At 33.2% G+C, this 19,824-nt stretch overlaps 3 protein-coding genes and 1 non-coding gene across 6 annotated transcripts; 1 reads left to right on the forward strand and 3 right to left on the reverse strand.

The window, feature by feature from the left end:
• TRNAR-CCG lies at positions 559-631 on the reverse strand. The gene has a single exon. It is a non-coding gene; the product is annotated as a tRNA-Arg (tRNA).
• LOC109353052 (transcription factor bHLH52-like) lies at positions 2,613-4,317 on the forward strand. The gene is made up of 3 exons (XM_019595239.1): positions 2,613-2,717; positions 2,949-3,674; positions 4,018-4,317. Exons 2-3 carry the CDS (start codon positions 2,973-2,975, stop codon positions 4,231-4,233), a joined length of 918 nt encoding a protein of 305 aa, XP_019450784.1. The 5' UTR covers positions 2,613-2,717; positions 2,949-2,972; the 3' UTR covers positions 4,234-4,317.
• LOC109352743 (scarecrow-like protein 21) lies at positions 6,655-8,589 on the reverse strand. The gene is made up of 2 exons (XM_019594933.1): positions 8,497-8,589; positions 6,655-8,445 (listed from the first exon to the last, which is right to left on the reverse strand). Exon 2 carries the CDS (start codon positions 8,428-8,430, stop codon positions 6,793-6,795), a length of 1,638 nt encoding a protein of 545 aa, XP_019450478.1. The 5' UTR covers positions 8,431-8,445; positions 8,497-8,589; the 3' UTR covers positions 6,655-6,792.
• LOC109351992 (putative cyclin-B3-1) lies at positions 9,829-17,929 on the reverse strand. Of its 3 annotated transcripts, none has more exons than XM_019593744.1 (23): positions 17,797-17,929; positions 17,471-17,528; positions 17,319-17,385; positions 17,195-17,227; positions 16,691-16,748; positions 16,496-16,544; positions 16,312-16,402; positions 15,782-15,839; positions 14,879-14,927; positions 14,707-14,785; positions 14,553-14,582; positions 14,407-14,461; positions 14,215-14,263; positions 14,009-14,124; positions 13,491-13,538; positions 12,664-12,957; positions 12,461-12,574; positions 11,759-11,848; positions 11,483-11,644; positions 11,325-11,384; positions 10,799-10,897; positions 10,411-10,589; positions 9,829-10,289 (listed from the first exon to the last, which is right to left on the reverse strand). In XM_019593744.1, exons 1-23 carry the CDS (start codon positions 17,809-17,811, stop codon positions 10,154-10,156), a joined length of 1,989 nt encoding a protein of 662 aa, XP_019449289.1. In that variant the 5' UTR covers positions 17,812-17,929; the 3' UTR covers positions 9,829-10,153. The 3 variants fall into 3 exon arrangements, with proteins under 3 accessions (XP_019449289.1, XP_019449288.1, XP_019449290.1); XM_019593743.1 differs by having other exon boundaries at positions 13,491-13,536; positions 14,010-14,124; positions 14,707-14,788; XM_019593745.1 differs by lacking the exon at positions 12,664-12,957 and having other exon boundaries at positions 13,491-13,536; positions 14,010-14,124; positions 14,707-14,788.

Here is a 19,824-nt window from a genome sequence, read left to right on the forward strand (position 1 = left end):
CAAAAAATGAAAAGATTTGCCATGTGATCCTATTTATTATGCATACCTTCTTGCCAAACCAAAACTTACTTGAAACAGATACATACTTGGTAAATCAATACTTATGGTGTGTGCCTTTTTTTATTTATTTGCCATGTGATCCTATTTGCAGATTAGTCTTGTAAATAAATTCTTATCATGGTTTTTGCTGTAAACTAGGGATGGAAACCTTATTTCTTGCTTGTTTTCACATACTTGTTACGGTTTTGGCAATGCATAGTTGTATCCATGTTAACTACAATTGACACTTTGAAGGCACTGCATGCCACACACAACCTTGCTGTGTTCTGAAAAATGGCACATGTTGCATCAGATTTTTCGAACCAATTGATGGCCTCAATTACTTGACCATAACTTCCATGAAAAACTAATAACCATTTTTTATTACGAACATGTTATATAAGTGAATTCTTCAGAATCAATTGTATAAAAAATGTCATGAATGTTATCCCAATCAATTGTGAAATGTTTTGCAGTATTGTTCCCAAATAAACGAGTTTCAAAAACATTATGCATTTTCGATCGCGATGGGACTCGAACCCACAATCTCCCGCTCCGGAGGCGAGCGCCTTATCCATTAGGCCACGCGATCTTGTTGTTGGTATTGTCATAATAATAGAAAATAGTAATTTATAGAAATGAATTTGATACTCTAAGGGTAGTTTGGTAATTATGAGGAATTATATATAAGAATAAAAAATTTCGGAAGAGTAGTTGTGTCGTGTCTCCAGTGATAGGGTTTGGTATTGGACTGTTGACTATGTTGAGGGAGAGGTTGCTACTTCCGTGAAACAATGCGGGGAAATAGAACAAACAATTATAGTTTTATTTTCTTTCTTTCTAAGTTTGGATGAAAATTATTTCAATGTATAGATTTAATTACATGTCTTAGGATTAAACTCAAATGAAACATGGCAATTACAAAATATATTCATTGCCTGAGCTCTTTTAAGTTTTAACTTTACTCAAGTCTTTGACATTTTGATAGTTAGCACAAAATTAAAGGCAAACAGTATCCAACAAAGAAATTTGCATAAATTAAACCAGAACACACAGTAACTAACACCAATGTGATTTGTAATGACATAAATTTAACCAGCACCATTATCCTTTTTGGATATAGTAATGCTATAAACTGATGTTATATCCTACTAACCCAAACTTGAATAGAATATAAATATATAACTAACAATGTTCCTTCATTATTGTTAAATGAAATAAAATGATAGAAACCCAACAGCTATTCTAATATTATATATTTAATTGTTTACAAATTAAATGTTATTTGTTGATACACTCGCTTGATTGTATTATTAACAATTGTCATTTGGCAGTCTCGAAGGAATATAACATTGGTCACAGTTTCACTAATCATTAATTAGTTATGCCGATAAAAAAATATATCATTCTTATTATATTCATGACTTAATTTTAAAGCAGTTGTTATAAAATAAATATCTTTAATGATATAACAATGTATAATTTATTAATAATAAACTTTTTTACATCAGCACTAGTGCACTACTACATGCAGTTAAATCCTTAGTGTAATAGTTGACATAAATGTAAATTTAATAAAAAATAAATATTTATTAACAAATTTCTTATCAATCAATAAAAATGTCGTGAATGAAATGGATGAAATGACCAAGGGTTTGTTATGGAGATCGCTTAAAATATTAGAGAAATTTTATGCAATGCAATGTAATGTATCACTCTCATTCAGTTTGTGATTTGAAAATTAAAAAGTGATTTGGACAAATTAATGGCCGACATTTTCAGCAGCAATAAAATACATTTACTTAGAAACAAGGTAATTCAACATTTCTAAAATATAGGATATGTTCAAAGCCCTTCATTTCCTTGTTACTAAATATATGCATTTAATTTCAAATCAACATCACCTACAAGGAGCATGACAAGTAATAAGCAAGTTTTAACATGTCAGTTGAGGAGAATTTGCAATAACAACACAATTCCAAAGTTAAATAAAACCCACTCAAAAACAATTGTGGAAAGAGACAGTATTTCCAGCAATGATTATTTCTATCTCAAGGTTTAAGACCCTAAAAAAGTACTTGTCAAATGTTTTAATTAATTTATGCATGTGTGGAATTTTAAAAAAATAATGTATTTCAACTACACTCTTACTTATATCACCTTCAATATTTATATGACTGCTGCTAAAGCAAGCTTCACCCTACTAAGATATAGGAGAATAGGTATGAAAATATATACTATAAGATCAGAAAAAACGCCATGCGAGCATACTAAAATATAGGGGTAACATCCACTAAAAAATATGAGGAAAATATAAGACTGAAAAGTAGAATTTTTTTATTTTATTTTTGGTTGAATAAAGGAGTAAATTCTTATTGTTACACAGGAGAAAATGGGCAAAAACTAAAAAAAAGAGAGAGAAAAGAGAAAGGTATATGCATAATTTCCGTAACTTCCTCCAACTTCCCCATAATAATCTCAACCCACAAACAAACATGAGGCAAGTGATTATAAAATCAGTTTATGTAGTTTTCATAGCTGTTCAGTACAGTTTAGTTCTTGTCAATAAATTAGTCTTGTAAAGTCTATTGTTTCACTTACCCTCTCTCAAATCCAAATTACAACAAACATATCTTTAGCTTCTTAATTCTTGCACACACTATCTCTCTCTATTTCAGGTCTATATCTAAGATTTTTAGATTCATGTCATGTCTTTTTCTATATTAAATATTCTTTATTCTTCTTTCTTCTGCATGCATGTTATAACTAAAGCTTGCTTCATATATCTCATATTTCAGTTTCTTCTTATATGCAATTGAGCTTTAAGTAGGTACTATATATATATATATATATATGCATGGCTCTAGGTTTTTGCTTTTTACTATTCGTAACTTCTTTTCTTGTTTCAGCAGCAGGTTTAGTTTTTCTCTACAATGGAACTTAGCACTTACTTCAACATGGACTTGGACTTTCATCAAACTCCCAACTCATCAGAAATGAGCAGAATTGCACCACAAGAACAATGCTACGACCTTTATCAAGATGAGAGCTTTTTCCTTCCGAACACTTTCATTGATCCCTATTTTGACCCAACAAGTTTTCTTTACCCAGAAATCTACCCTCACCTCCTTCCTTATGACCCTATCATATCACTCTCTGATATCTTCCCTAATGAAGAAAATCATTGCAACCTCCTTCCATACCCAAAACGCCAAAAATGCTTCCATGAAGAACAAGATCACTCTTCAAACAACAATTTCATTGTGCCAAATGATCCCTTGCCAGAAGAGGAACTTCTACTACCTATACCACTACCAGAACTACCGGAACAACACTTCATTGATGCAATGCCAGAGTTTCAAGTTCCACAACTTCCACCATATAACTTTGGGGCATATGATGCTGGCTATGAGAATGAGTATGAGAGGAAAAGTAAGGAGAAAAGAACCATATCAGCACAAAGCATAGCGGCGCGAGAAAGGAGAAGGAAGATCACTAATAAGACACAAGAGCTTGGGAAGTTGGTTCCTGGTGGTTCAAGGATGAACACAGCTGAGATGTTGAATGCAGCTGGCAAGTATGTTCACTACTTGCAGACTCAAGTTCAAATGCTTCAACTTATGAACACACTTCAGGTAACTAGTTTTAGTACCATTGTGCAACCTCATGATTATTAGTTTAATGGTTTTTTTCTTTTAGTTTTTTTTCTTCTCCATGCACTATCATCTGAGTTCAGTTTAATTGCTAAAAGCTTTTTTCTGCTAAAATGCTATGTTCCAATTTTTTTTTGGATGAATGCTTCTTTTATTTATTTATTATTACTATTAAAATATTTAACATTGTTTAGTATGGTGCTACAAAATTCAGAACATGAATTTGTGTGATTGTGTTTGTCTTTGAAGGAAGATAAGGTAGAACATGAATTTCCTTATGCTAAAATGTTAAATCCACATCCTTATATTTTGCTAACTGTTGCAGGAAGATAAGGAATCATGTCCAACTGAAAATCTGCATGCCCTGCTTGGCTCTCACAGTGTTCAAGAGAAGATGTATTCAGAGGAAAAGTGCATTGTTCCAAAAGACTTCATTGCCACTTTGACAAATCATGCCAATTTTCAATCAAGACCTTCCATCCTTAAAGATCTTAAGCAGTTGATTGGGACTGGCATTGAAGAGAAAGCAAAGCAAGAATAATAATCTTCCTTGTGTTTAAAATGTTCATGATCTATTGTTGTTTTCCTAAGTTTTTTTTATGTATTCAGTAAATATTGTCCAATTGTTGTTGCCTTTAGTTAGGTTCAATTCAATCAATGGTTCTTTTTGCATTAAGCCTTTTTTATTTATGCATGTTCATTTAATCATACCCCCCCTATATTACTTCACAAAATCCTTTTCCAAGAGAAAGTTATATGTTGGATTTTTAATTTAAAATTTCCAACTTTAATCGAATTCAAATTATGTAATTTAGAAAATAGATTACTTTTTTTAAGGTTGCTAAATTTGAAATGTAATTAAGGTTTATTGCACTAATTAAATATATGGAAAAATTACATCAATTAACGAAATTTATACTAATCAATTAGTATTATTTAAATCACAAGAAGAAATGAAATCTCTAAAGATTTGTGGAAAATAAATACTGTACAAGTAAAGTATTACAATCTGTCAAACACAAATTACATTAAGTAGAAGCAACATGAATTTTCTACCACAAATATTGACCTAAGCCTTGCTGTTATGAGCTAAGAATAAGACTCCAATAATGTCATGCTCACAAGAGTTATTGTCTCTAAAAGGTGTATGTGGCATACAAAAAAACACAATTGCCTCAAATATACTTACATGGAACATCAAAGTTTGTTATAGAAATAACTTAAATTCCTTTGGAATCTAATTACAGACAAGGATGATCACCCAAGTTATAAACCTTAAACCATCTAGTTCCACTCATGTCAAGCTTGAATATATGAAGTCCTCTGTCCAAACACAATGACCATCATCACCGTGTTGGATTGTACCCAATTTAGGATAATTTTTTAGAGAGAAAAACCAATATGAATTACTTGGTAGTTAAGTTAACCAGAAAAATAACTATATTCCCCTTGTATCCCTCAAACCTTGATGAATGCTTTCTTGTAATGATGTGTTTCACCTATGAGCTGGTTTGACATACTTTCCCCACACCTTCCATTTTGGACTTTAAGTCTTAGTTATCCTATGTAAGATGGTTTGGACATTTGACAAGAAGACTATTCAGTGATAACTGGTCAAGACCAGATAGTCCGACCGTTAACCATACTTGAAAATGGTTCTAGTTTGTAGTCTTAACAGAATTAGTGATTGAACCGCTTTGAACCGGAGAAATTCCGGTTTGACCGTGTTAAACCCGATTGAACCAAAATAACCCAGGAAGTGAACCAGACGATTCACTTAAAATTTAAAAGAAAAAATAGAACACTACTCTAATGTTTTACTTTACTTCGTTCAGAAAAGATGGAAATATATTATTTCAATACAATTATAGATAATTATTAATTATATAAAATTTTGTATTGATATATAATTATATATTTATAGATAAAAATGATAAATTATATATGAAATCACCCGATTCGACTCAATGGTTTAACCGTTTGAACCGATTAAACGTAATACTGAACCTCCTTAGAATAATAGAAGTTCTGGGTTAGAAGAATTGATGAAATAAAGGATTGCCCAATAATTAGAGGTAACCAAGGAAAACTTTCCAGGTTTCACCTTAGATAGGATTTAGATCTAAGTAGCCTCTCAAAAGATTTAGTTCATGATACTTTTAATCCATGTAGCTGATAGCATCAAGATCATTGTTTCATTGAGATCATTTAAATAAATCATTATATTTCCTATCACCCATGAATAACACATTAAGACCAACAATCCCCAGTTATCGTGATCATGAGTGGAGAATACTAATGGATCAGTGTTGTGCACCTAATCCTGCAACCAGAGCAAAGCCTATAATAGGAAGTTGAAGAAGAAAAAATTGTTGAGGTGATGAATTTCTGCTTTTCTTCAATTTTGTCCATTATCATCTGATTTTTTTTTTGGGAAAAAGGAACACTCTAAAAGGAAGCATGAGAAAAGGGACAATATGAAAATTGAAGAAAGTTATATTCTTATCCAACAAAGTATCAATGTTACTGAAATGTTACACATTAGCAGAACATAATCTTACATTGTGCTCAACAAGTACAATCATAATAACTAGTTAACTCAACATTTTTGGAAAATTTTACATCTTCAATGAGGGAACATAAGGATGAATAGGTACAATATGATTTGTTTTAATAAATTAAATGTTAAAGAAACAAATCATGGCAATGAGACACTACTCTCTCTTTCTTCCTGAATATTAAAGAGGTGGCACATCCGGATCCTCTATCCAATAGTATTCCACAAAATAATATACAATATTGATTTATTTTTTTGTAACTTTTTTCCAATTAAATAATGCATTTTGATTGGCTTGAGACACTGTTTGGGACACCAATGGAAACAGGAGATCTTCATTCGGCATATCACACACGGATAGAGATTCCTTGTCCCTAAGGGGTGTCTCATTACCCGTCCCGGACCAGTCAAATATTGTCACATAAATAATAAAAAAACTTTAAAAAACAAAACGTAACATTTTTATATTACTCTGCTTCAAATTTGATTACTTAGGGATAAAGAACGGGACACCCTTGAAGAGGAAAAGTGATATTTGTTCTATCACAAACTTGCCACTTTCCATGCAGAAGCCATCATTATTGGCCTTCCTTTCCACCCAAGTAGAAGGGTACCCTTCTCACAGGACAATGTATATCCATCACAGTCATAAACAGAAAGCATCATTCTAACTTGACTTGTGCACTTGAGTGGCATTACCTGAAATCCTGTTCTTCCTAGTTTCCTTCTCCACTGGTCTACCCTTTCATGTCTTTCCATTCTGTCTGAACCCTCATAAGCAACAATGTTAAGAATTTCTTCAGCAAAGTGTAACTTCTCTATCTTCATCCTATCTTTGCTCTTTCTTGGCATACTTGCCTCAAGAGAGTCAAATATGGCTGAGTAATAGTGCAGTGACTCCAAAAATCTTCCAAGGAAGAATGGTCCATTATGGTTGGTGTCTTGCTCTACCACTATAAGTGCAGTTGGACCTAACTTCTTTATTGATTGAAGAATTGTTTTCAGATAGGATCTACTTTCTTTGACATATTTGTGCAACTGCAAGATACTGTTTACAAATAAAGCTTCACCTTCTCTCAAGTTCAGCTTCTCCTTAGTAAGAACAGATGTAGTTGCAGGCTCTGATATTATGTGGAATTCAAGAGGTATTCCAAGTGACCTTGCTTCCTCCACAAGCACATTGATGCTAATTTGAAGCTTTGGATTGTCTTCATTGGCAATTAATCCGGTTATCCGGAGCTTTGGAGGCCCCTCAGGCCTTGAAGCAAGGGCTCTTATAAGGGAAGGCCACTGAAGGGTATGCTCCAATCCTATATCAATGATGTGTATAGAGCTCTTTCCTTGTGATGCTTGGCATATAGCTTCATTTGAAGCCATTAAACCAAAAGCCATGTAGGGTGTGGCTTGGTAAAGAAGCTGAAAAGCTTCCAATTTATCCTCCCTAGAGATCAAAGGGACATTCATGGCAATAGTACTTGTTGTGAGTGTACCATTTGCAAAGACATTATGAGGAAGAAGTGACAACCTACACTTCAATCCCGTGGCGAAAAAGTACGAGACCCTCTGCAATGAATCTCCTGAAGGAGTAGCCAATACCGAAATTTTTCCAAGCAACAACTCTGCTTGCTGAGTGTCTCTGCAGCTCACAGCCTCTGCACATGCCAACAGCATGTGAACCAAGTCTAACCCTTTGTCTATACCAAGCCCTGCCTCTTCTACACAATGCATTTCAACCTCTCCCTCTTCCATTGCAATTGTGATGTTTTCGTAGATCTCCGATTCCTCACCCTCCATCGCGGTCGCAACATATCCAAGGGCATCATTCATCATCTTCTTGGAGAATGCATAAGTGTCACCTTCATCCTTCACCAGAAAGTGATCAAAACTTTGATGCTTCTCTAGGGACACTTGATCTTCATTGTCATACTGATACTGATCCATGTTAATGAAGCTATCAACAAACTCATCAACCTCTGAAGAAGCCAAACATGTAGGAGCATTGGTAGCAGCATCAGAAGAGCATAATTCAATCATCTCATCAAGTACTGACTCTTGACCTTGCAACTCTCCTCCTCTTCCTTGCTCTTGATCCATTCTTGCTGGACAAAATCTTCGGATCGCGAAGTCGTGATTGACACTTTCATTCAGACAAATGGACAGCCACATGTTTATGTCTTCCATTGCTACTTGAGGTACCTGAATCCAGGAAGAAGAAAAAATGTATATGAAGGACTAGTTACTTGTTACCTTACTCTACAAGAATCAGGACAATTTAGTTGTATTTTAATACTTCAAAAGTAGCTGAAGTTTTCGAGATAAACATTCAACAATGGTATTATTTTGATTCTCTTAGCCTGAAAGTAAAATTTGATTGCACATATTATATAATTAATACACACAGTATTTCTACAATGAATCTAAGAATTACCAATTCAGCAAGGCCATTCTCCTCCTACACAATATTTGTTTTAACATGCTGTAACATTTGGTTCTCTTTCCCCAAGTTTTTTATCTTACATATGAATGTTTTTTAATGAAGTACAAATGTGGACAATTTTCATGCAACTTTGACTTTTATCACCCATAGTGTTTATATTATATATTCCTGTAAAAAAATCAGAGTTAATCAAAAAGTTGTCTGAATTTGTTGTCCTAACTTTCATTGAGAGGATTAGATGGGTGAATCTTGATCATATAAAATAATTAAGATTATAATTAAAAGCTACTAAAGCATCATGTGCATTGGGTTTAATCCCATCTTGGAGGAGAAATTGAGCTTTATTTGGATGTTCTTTAATTGTAAAAAAAAAAGAGGAGGGTGAATAATCTCTCTATCTTCAAATGAAATTACACATATATAAGATTTATAATAGCATCATATTCATAACTTGTACTTAAAAATCTCCAAAATGAATGAAAGGGGGATTATTCTTAAGGAAAATGTGCCCCCAATCCTTTCCCCTTTACCAAACATGAGTAAATAATTTAGAAGGATAGTCCCATTTTCCACAACAACTACATTTAAGACCCCATCTTCCAATAATGTATCCCTTTGTCAATGTCAACACTATTTGACCACCTCACCACAGAAGATAACAGCTTTAGACAGTATTTATGTGCCACATGTGCCCATAATTAAGCCGTCAAGGAAGCTGAGTTTCAAATTATATTCACAAACAAATGTCACGTATTTCAGTAAGTTCTAAATGGCATGCATGGTTGGTGTATTTAATGTGCACATTAGCTTTTTTAAAAATGAATAAACAGATTTATGTTTTTAGCATAATTACATATACTTATATGTAAGCTAGGCATAGCTTTAGAATATTTCAATTGATTTTTACGAGAAAAAACTTGTTTCATAAATAATCTTTTATGTTTGAAGTGTAGCTTTAAATTTGAAGAAAAAATGTTTTTTTATAGAGAAAACTATTATGGCACTATCAAAATTTTCCCACCTAATTCTTTCTTCCATCATATCTCTGTTTTTATATGGAAAACTATTATGCTTACAATTTTTTACCATTGTAGTGAAACCAAATTTTAGCTTACATAAACAAGTGAACTTACACAAGCATATGAACTTGGGAGCAAAGCCATTGATTGGCCGATGAACTACACTTCGTTTTCACTGCGTAGAATGATAGACAAAACAAATCTGAGTAAGGTTACTCAGTTTTTGGAATTACTTCCAAGATCAAGAATATTTACACAGCTATAGTATTTTAAAACCAATATAGCTAGAACTGAGGTTGTGCATCAAAACCCTTGAAAGAGCTCAACTAAAGTAAAAGAGATCTCTGAATGTGCTCATATGCCATCACAAATGTGGTTACAACATCATTCCAAGACTTTACAAGAATATCAATCTATATAACAGAAGTATAACTCCACCACAACTCAATCATGGGAGAAGCTTATCCAACGGTTTCACTGCTGCAACCCTGCTGAGTTCTGGCCTGGAGTATTTTTCATGTGTAACTGTTAACTTTCCCAGTCCGGCAGCTTTATGAAACTTCAATATCATCTCCGCACAATCCCTGCAAATATTTTAGTTAGCATAAATAGAAAGCAGGCTAATTTCTCTGCACAATCCCTGCAAATATTCGAGCTAGCATAAATAGAAAGCAGCCTAATTTTTAAATAAGATAGAACAAGTGCCTGATCTGTGAAACTCCGTAACGGGCATGCTTGTGAAGCAAAGGGGTCCATGGTGGTGTTATCTGTAGAGTACAGCGTGCAACATAAAGAGCTGATGCACACAGTAATGAAGGCTTGAATGCTAAAGCTTCGTATTCAACCAAGCATAGGTCAATGAGAAAGAATGCCATGTGTTCAAGCTGGGGAAAAAGTAAAAACAAAATGTTAGAAATAAACTTATATGTCCTGAATAAAAGCAATTAGAAAGACTTATTTCTCATCCAAACTAACTGATCATCCCTGAAGCGTGAAACTCCATTGAGTGCTAAGTTACATATTGACATACTAATGCTAATCAACAATATCAGAAATAGTATATTTGCAGTCCATTGAGTGCTAAGTTACATACCTTCTTATCTGATTGTGCAGCCTTCAGAAACCTCACCATAAAAACATAAGGAGTAGGAGTATTAAGACGGAACTTCAATTTTCTAAGAATAAGCTTCTCCTGCACAGCAAAACCACCACTCCACACATTAGAATATCACCATAAGAAGGGTGGGGCAATTGACACTCCAATATGCCATCCATATTCCTTAATAGACAATTGGAGTGTTAATAGCCCCAACCCCATAAGAAACATGAAACTATTCAACGCCAAATATTCAAAACAGAAAACAGCAACAGAAATTTGAACAATGGCAACATTTTGGAATTTATCAATTAAATCTATGCATCTTTCCTACCTGATTTACATTTATTTTTGGCTAGTAAAAACTTGTCTGTTCAACCTGAATATTGGTTCAATGAAAATTTCACCAATGTATATATTTTATGACAACCAAGTTCATTAATTTACATAATTCTGCTATGAATTTCCTGAGCAGTCAGACAGGGAAGTGTAGTAAGAAATGCTTCAAATTTGTGCGTCTTACCATTCCAAGCATTTGATCTCTGGTATATGACTGAGCTGAGATGCTTATTAAATCCTTGACCTGGAATAGATGGGACATAAAACACAACACATTACAATCATCACAAAAATCATGCCATCTTTTCTTCAAAAGAAAATGTTCTAAACATGGTTTATTACCCTAGGATGCCAAAAATCCTCATATTTGGAGGCCAGCAGAAGTGCAGTAAGACCAACTAACTGCATATCACTCTTATTTATTGTCACTTGGGAAAGATATTGATCCACCAATGTAACTGTGAGATACAGAGTTTCTGGCATCAAATCAAATTTGAAGTGCACCTGTAATAGCCAAAAATGTATATGCAAAGAAAATTAATATGGAAACCCATTGGTAGAACGATAGATAAAGGAAAGGAGATAGAAAAAAGAAAAGCCATTAAATCAGTTTTGTACTTCAATTAACCAGTTGATCAATATGGCCCGCATATGAGGTGTGATGTCTGTCTGTATTAATGTGTAACTTGTCAGAGCTGGGTTATGTGCCTGCAGTTGAAAGCATATCAAAAATAGACAAAACAAAATTAATAAGGAAAACATACAAGAGAAATTTATTTAGACAAGAGAAGGCTATGGTAACATGATTACACACCAATGGGTAGGGACCAAAGTAAATCACTGAAAAAATGGCAGTAGTAGAACAAGATTGCAACATATCTTTCTGTATCTTATCAAGCATATAGTTAAGACATTAACATCAAATGCAATTCATGGGCACAATTTTTAGACACAATGTAGGGTTTTTGGGGTCAAAATACTACGGACATTAATTATCCCTGAAAGAGCATGTATAAGTTTTATTCAAGATAATCCTTGAAAGATTGTGATGACTTCCAGACAACATCAAAGGAGAAGACGTAAGCTAACAACCACTAAAAATGTCAAATTAATGAAATTGAAGAGATGCATACTCAATAAAAGCTTACAAATTCGAAGGTTGTCCTGTATCATTTCTTATTACTCAAGTTATTCACCGGTTCTACAATCGGTGGGGCCACTAAGCCTATATTTAAATGTGCATAAAATAGAAAGAGACAAGCATCTTTAGAAAAGGAAGCAACTTAACCAAAGTGACAACAGAAGTGCAATGAATATTACCTCAGTAACCCAATAGTACTGATAAATCTCATCAATATATTCAGAAACTTCTAGTTGATTGCATTCATTATCTATATCTGGTAGGTCATGCTGCTCCTTTACTTCGCCACTTTCCTTTAAAAACAAAAGTAAGGTTCCCTGTCACTGAAATTTATGTGGAAATTAAGTAGGAAATGTGGTTAAATATTAATTCGAAAATCAACCTTAGATATTTCTATTAACGAAGTTGTATACGATTTCCGGCGAGAGTACTTTTTCCTTGGAATGAACTTCGGCAAATCTATTATGAGGTTGCTCTCATCATTAGATGGAAGACGTCCTTTATTTGCATCATCAGAAACTATCACCGGACCATTCTCAGCAAGAGCCGATGAAAATTTAAGCTCATCATGAGTTGACATTGCAACAGTTGAATCTGATTTCTTCTGACCTGATGTGGACGCAGATTTTAAAGTCCTTTGACTGGTGGAAGCCTTCAGTGCAATCTTAAGAAGAGGCTATTACCAATGACAAGGCGATAAATCAGGCTCGCATGTTACGTTTAAAACCTTTGCTTACAAAAGCGCTCTTTAAGATAAAGAAAAACAATCAAAATGCATGGAAAATTAGTGCCTGACAAGACAGTTGCTCATAGTAATTTAAGGAATCATGCAAAATATTGAGCAAATTTTCCGCATTAAAGTATGTTTACATGTTTGTTAATAAAGCATTAAATATAGTAACTAAATTATCAGCTTCAACAGAGGGCAACAGAGAGTGTGCCACAATCAAGAAAATAAGTACTAAAAAATGGGCAGCCCAGTGCACAAGGCTCCCCACCTAGTGGGTTTGCGGAGGGTAGATGTAAAGTTGTAAACACAGTGTTATTGATTATACAACCTTCACACAAAAATAAAAGCATAACAGTGAAATGAACCTAAAAAAATAAGCAATCAAATTGAATGATATTCCAAAGGACAGTTGAAATTTTAATCAATCAAAAAAGCTGGCACAAATAATAAAATTTTAAAGTGCAGCGAAGCCAGCGTACCTTGGTGGACTTCCTCGAGGATGCATGTAAAGCATTGGTTTGAACCCTGCATCCCAGATGAATAGGACGGAAATGAACAATTAATAACAAGCAATATCTTCCTCAAAATGACCAATTAACGAAATCCAAGTCTAACTTATTAGTCAACTACTTTATCTTGCAAATCAAAGAGAGTTAGTGGTTATCACTGATGAATAAAAAATAGTGATTTCTAGGAACCCTAGGTTCTGCGAAAACTCCAAGGGTTTTTTATCCAAAGATTAAAAATAAAAGAACAAATCTATGGCCTACTACTGCCAACCAGAAATGCAGGGCATTGTTGTGGGTTACTACTGGTACCAATTTGCTAGACATTAACTCTTAATTCACAGACTCACTTGCTAGATTCCTTCAAATTTAAAACTTGATGACCAATTAAACAGACAGAACATGTTGTAAATTCATACACCTAGAGGAACACACATTTCACATCAAGGCAGCAAGAACAAACTAATTATATGATTTTATTGTATCACTTACATTTGAACAAAGCCATCACTCACTCGGTTCTTCCATAGATGGTTTCTTGCAGTAACTAATTGGCTTCTTGAATTAACAAGTTGGGAACTAACTCTTCGGCCTGCTGTTGCCTTAGCTGAAATCAACAGTAAATTAAGTTTATCAACTTAGCATAACTAAGTTCATTGACATTTACAGAGTGAAAACCTATGCTACAGCTCCTTACACGGGAGATCACTTTGTCGTTTTGCTGTTTCGGAACTTCTATCATTTTCCTAAAAGGAAGTAATGGGTGGCATAAGATAAGTAACAAGGTTTTGAATTAAAAAAACTGGCAGACTGAATAAGAAATATTCAGATATTATATATTATATTTTAGTTATTCACCCCCAGGAAAGAATGACAATATTATAATAACCTTTGTGCTGCTAATATCTGCCCGGTTTACCCTCCTTGGAACTGGCAAAGATTTCCTTAAAAAGAAACAAATGAATATTATGGTTTCAGTCACATTCTATTTTATTCATGAAAGGCTTATGTGAAACAACAAAATTAAACACACACCTTGTATCTAATGTTGGCTTTCTTGCAAACCTAAAAGAAAAGAAAAAAAATGTCACATAATTTCACAGAGAATTGCTTGTAAGTTGTAACCATAAAACCATGGATAAGTTTAATAGACTAAATGAGAGATCAACAAAGGACAAGATCCCATTACCTGTACTTTGTTGCAACAACTGATTGGCCTCCGTTTGTATCATTCTTCTGATAATCTGAATTTGCCCGTAAGCCTGTGCCTGCTGCTTAGTAGATGAAAGGGAGATAAACAACTAAATGTCATTCCAATTATAAGAAACATAAATAAAAACCTTAAAGGTAAAATCGACTACCTTTCTTGGAAGCATCTAACTGAACATCACTCTTTCTTTGCACTCTTCCCTAATTTGAGCAACAAAAGTGATTAGTATTTTATAGTTACAGGCATAGGGACATTTTAAAGTGTTAAAATTTCATAACATTATATGTTCCCTTTTACCATCCCCATGGACCCAACCACAGCAAGATAAAAGGAAAAGGTTTCATTGTTGCAGCATAGAAAATAATTAAAAAGATAGAAAATCGGCACAAAGTTAGTGGTCAGTATATATTCATATAGCAACCACTAAATCAACCTGCTCTAAACATTGAATATATCAGCAACTCCCTCAAAGTTGTTTATGGTGTATTAGTATACTTACTATTAACTGCACTAAAAACTGCCAATTGCTACACCAATGACTGGCATGAGTTATAAAAAATAAATGCATTCCAAATCCACCATAGAAAGGAGCTTAGTTTCAATGACATATCTTCTGATATTCTTCAAATTTTTAGGAGATTAAGTGATGGTTCTAAATTAGAAATGTTAAAAAAAATCCCCACATGGCACTTTGTAAAGAAGAGATGTTGAAGACAACTAAGGGTACAGAGAAAAGATAAAGACAATCATGGACAAATGAACATCATAAATTATAAACATATACCTAAAAATTCGACTTACAGAACTCTGTCAATTAATCAAGATTAATGATTTTGTAAGACTAATTTTCCCCACTTTTATGCTTTTATAACTGACAGTGTAGATTTTATAACCACAGTTCCCTTCATTGTGTCATCGTCAGATATCAAAAACATTAATCAACACTAGTAAAAAGAAGTATTTCTTCAGCTAATGAACTTGATTAAGTAAACAAGAAACAACATGACGTTCACAGAATATTGGAAAGCTATGACTTGGTAAATAGTGTTCATACCGTTAAGGATTTCCTCAAAGAGACACCCACTATTTTAGTGCTTGAACCTGTTGATACCCTAGAAAGGCACATAAGCCATATGAAATGAAATCAAACAATAGACATTCAGCAGTAAAGGAAGCGAGCACTAGTGGAGATAAAGACACTGAAAATAAAGGTACTACCTTATCCTAGCAAAAGTATATATGTTACATCAATCTTTGTTCAAGATAAAAATAGCACAAGACCAAATTTCTATCATGTGGAGTACCTAAAGAGGAACATTTTATTTTAAAGCTAATAGACCACATGAGTTTAGCTTGCCACTAGACAAGACAATTGCATGAATTGAATGCATTAATAGTTGGTCCCTAGATCATTCAAAAGAAAAAAGACAACACATGGAACACTGCCTGCTACACAAAATATATGTGTTGCAAACGAAAACTATCACCTTGTAATGGTTTTAATAAAACAACAGTAAAAACTAACACCTTCCCGAATAGAACAGTTAACACTATCTATTCACCCAGAATAAAGAAGATTCTCACTTTATTTTGGAGCCATCACGTCTAATATTTGTCGACAAGTTTCCTTGGACATTGCTAACATCAGCCAATGCCTTTCTCACATTTACATTTGCTACAAAAGACCACAAAAATGAAAACGGTAAATGCATTCCACAAACATTTCTGTCAAAATTTCAACACAAATTAGATTACTTAAAAAACTTACCTGAATTACCATATTTGACACTACTTTTCTCCATAGTTTTGGGACCTCCCTACACCATTAAAGTTGCATAATAGTTAGTTATACATACAGTAGGTAAGCAATAAATGGCATGTTCATGGATATAAGATAGATATACGCTTTCCACGAATTTACAGAAGTTATATAGTATTAAGAAAGTATCGGAACACATATTACCTTTGCATTACTGGCACAACTTGGGATAACCCCTTTGTTAGCTGCCAACATGTTCCTTCTACATGAATAGCAAAAATGAGGTTTGACAGACTCAACAAATTTTGGGAACATCGAAAGAAAACAAAAGTCATTCTGATAGTTTCTAAAAGACAACAAATTTGCACAACAATAAAACACAATGTCAGGCATCGGACTTCATAAATTTTGTATAAAAGATACAATCTTTGGACAGCTTTGTCTAATTTGAAATAGGAACAAGTCTAAAAAATAAAATGTTGATAATTTCAAAGCCTAGGTAGAAACTAAATTCCTTCAACTGCACCACAGCTAAAGGGCCTCATTGTGTACCTAAGATCTCAGATAAGCAAACAACTAGAGTTAAAGAACCAACAGAAGCGATCATCTAGCAATCAGAGTTCTACTCTTCGGAAAAAATTTAATACTGACCCACTACAACTCATAGGGTAGAAATTACATGTTTTTAAGTCAGAAAATATGACATACCTAGAAGTTTCATCTGATTCTCTTGCAGATTTCCTAAACAAAAATTCAAGATTAATTCTAGAAAATAAATATCCATATACCAATTACAAGGCATTCTCAATCACACATAAAAATAAGCACTTACTTAAGCCCATCACTAGCTTTAATCCGTTCATTTTCTGAATAAACCTTAAAACTCCTAGTACCACCCACTGTTCCATACATATTAAAGCACCAAAAAAAGGATCAGTATGGTAAATAACATTAAAGAAACCAAATTAAGCATAAGAAAGATACCTATTGGTCGAGATTGACCAACTTCAGAAACTCGTGTTGGACCCACTTTAGATTTTCCCTGAAACATTCAAGAACCAAACAAGAAAAGTCACAAATAAAAGTAAAGATGCACGTAGAGGCAACCATGGCTTTTCAATAAAGAATCGAGAATAGATACAAATTGGATTAAACTAAACATTTTCGGAGGTTGAAACGTCGTAAAGAATCATAGGTTGATGCAAAATTTTGAATAGTGAGCGAAGGTAGGGTTATTGTGCGATAAATTGAAAAGAAAAAGATTATGCAAAATTGTTGACGAATGAAGAAAAATGGAATTGGAAGCGTACCTTGAGAGAAACCATTGAGATTTGGTTTCGATGGATTTGAGAGGAAGAGAAGAGAGTGATGTAGAAAAGAGAAAGAGACCGTTGCAAATGCCTGGAATGAAAATCGAATACAAATAGGGCCTTAAATTTTGAAATTAGATCTTTTTACATTACAGCCCTTTTCACGTTGTATTTTAAAAAAAAATGGAATACCCACAAAATTTAGAATCTCAGACAAACCCTAAATTTTATTTCCCTTAATCCAACATCTAAAACACTACGAATGAGTTGGAAAATGACACAAGCACCATGGTGGCAACAAAATTTTAAGAAACTACTGGTCCAAAATGTTGTTTGATGATATTTTTAACTTATTTGTAATATTTCATAGTAATATTTAATTAAATATGGTGATATTTTTAAATTTGGAGTATGGAGTTATTAAATAATGCTAATTAGTATTATGAATTTTTAGAATCAATCCAATAATGTTAATTTGGAGTATGGAATAATATTTAATTAACCAGGCGTTGGTACATTCTTGATTTCTCTTAAGCAAAGTCTTGGATTTGAGTCTTGTGGATGGAAAAAATGTTTGTTGGAAGAATTAGCCCTACATACTTGTGAATGTTCCGGCTCGAACAGGATTGCCTCCAGTATGAGTATATCTGTGAAAACCAGAAAAAAATCTAATAACCCATTGGCTTATTGCCCACTCATTGATCGAGAGATCAATGAGTTTAGTAACATTGGACGAAGTGATTACTTTTCTTAATTTTTTTTAAATATTATAAACTTATAATATTACTTTCACTTTATACTAGTCCTTCATTAATAGTATCGATCATATTAGATTTACCTTCTCTACAAATTTATAAGTAAAGGAAAGATGGGAGTCTTACTAACTATATAATTCCAAAAAAATAATATTTCTATCTACCTGAAATGAACCAATGTCTAGTACATATTGGTTACAAAAGAAAGTTGCATATTAGTATTGGCTTGTTATACTATAATTCGAAGCTCCGCTTTGGTTGACCTCTATAGACTCGTCAAATGTACAACCTGATAGTGTTAGTTCACCATTTGCTTTGTCTCCTTGCAAATAACTAACTTCAATAATACAGACATAAAAGTTATTCATTTTGTGTGTATGAATGTATGATGTACCGATCACCAATATCAATTACTCATACCAACACTCTAACACATGGGACCACATTTGCTTCACCATAGCTTTGTATCATTAAATGTGTTAAGAGATATGATTGACCAGAAAAATATTAATTATTAATTTTAATTTAAATAAAATAAAATAAATTTAACCAAACAGAGTTAATGATATATTGAGTGGTACAAAAAATGGAAATGCAAATATATTTTCCTAACACATATGGAACCAATTCTCCATGCACCTTACTACTATACCATATCCGGTTGTTACAACCAAAGCCCATCTCCAAGCCCAAAGCCATATAGACTGCCCATTTCAGTTTTTAACATACTCTTTAAAATTGTTTTAAGTGTCAAATGTCATGTTCACTCGAACCAGTACTAATATATCTCAAAGTCTATTAATATATTCTTTAACTATTAGGATATTCGTGCATTCGCACGAATGATAATGTATTTTGTATAAATTTAATTAAAAAGTGTTAGGATAATTTGTTAATAAAAATGTTAAGGGATTATCTCATAAAATATGATTTCTATGTATTTTATTGTTGAAGTAGAATTATTAATAAATGAGAATGTGTTATATGTTATATTAAATAATTATTATGAAAAAATTCAAACACAATGTAAAATAGGACCTCCGAGGAATATATATGATATTTTCAATGTTTTATCTCGGTATGATCTTCGCTTCAAAGACATGATTTGTCATTTTATTGATAATCAATCTTGCATCATTACATAATGTTTCATACTAGTCTAAATTCCTCAACTTGATTTTATGATTGGAAAGAATAAAGGTTGTACTCAAGAGTTATAATGTTAAATGATTCACTTTCATTAGCACCGGACATATTTGAACTCATATATTCT

Source organism: Lupinus angustifolius, chromosome LG07 (assembly GCF_001865875.1).
Source record: "Lupinus angustifolius cultivar Tanjil chromosome LG07, LupAngTanjil_v1.0, whole genome shotgun sequence".
Classification (NCBI taxonomy): Eukaryota; Viridiplantae; Streptophyta; class Magnoliopsida; order Fabales; family Fabaceae; genus Lupinus; species Lupinus angustifolius.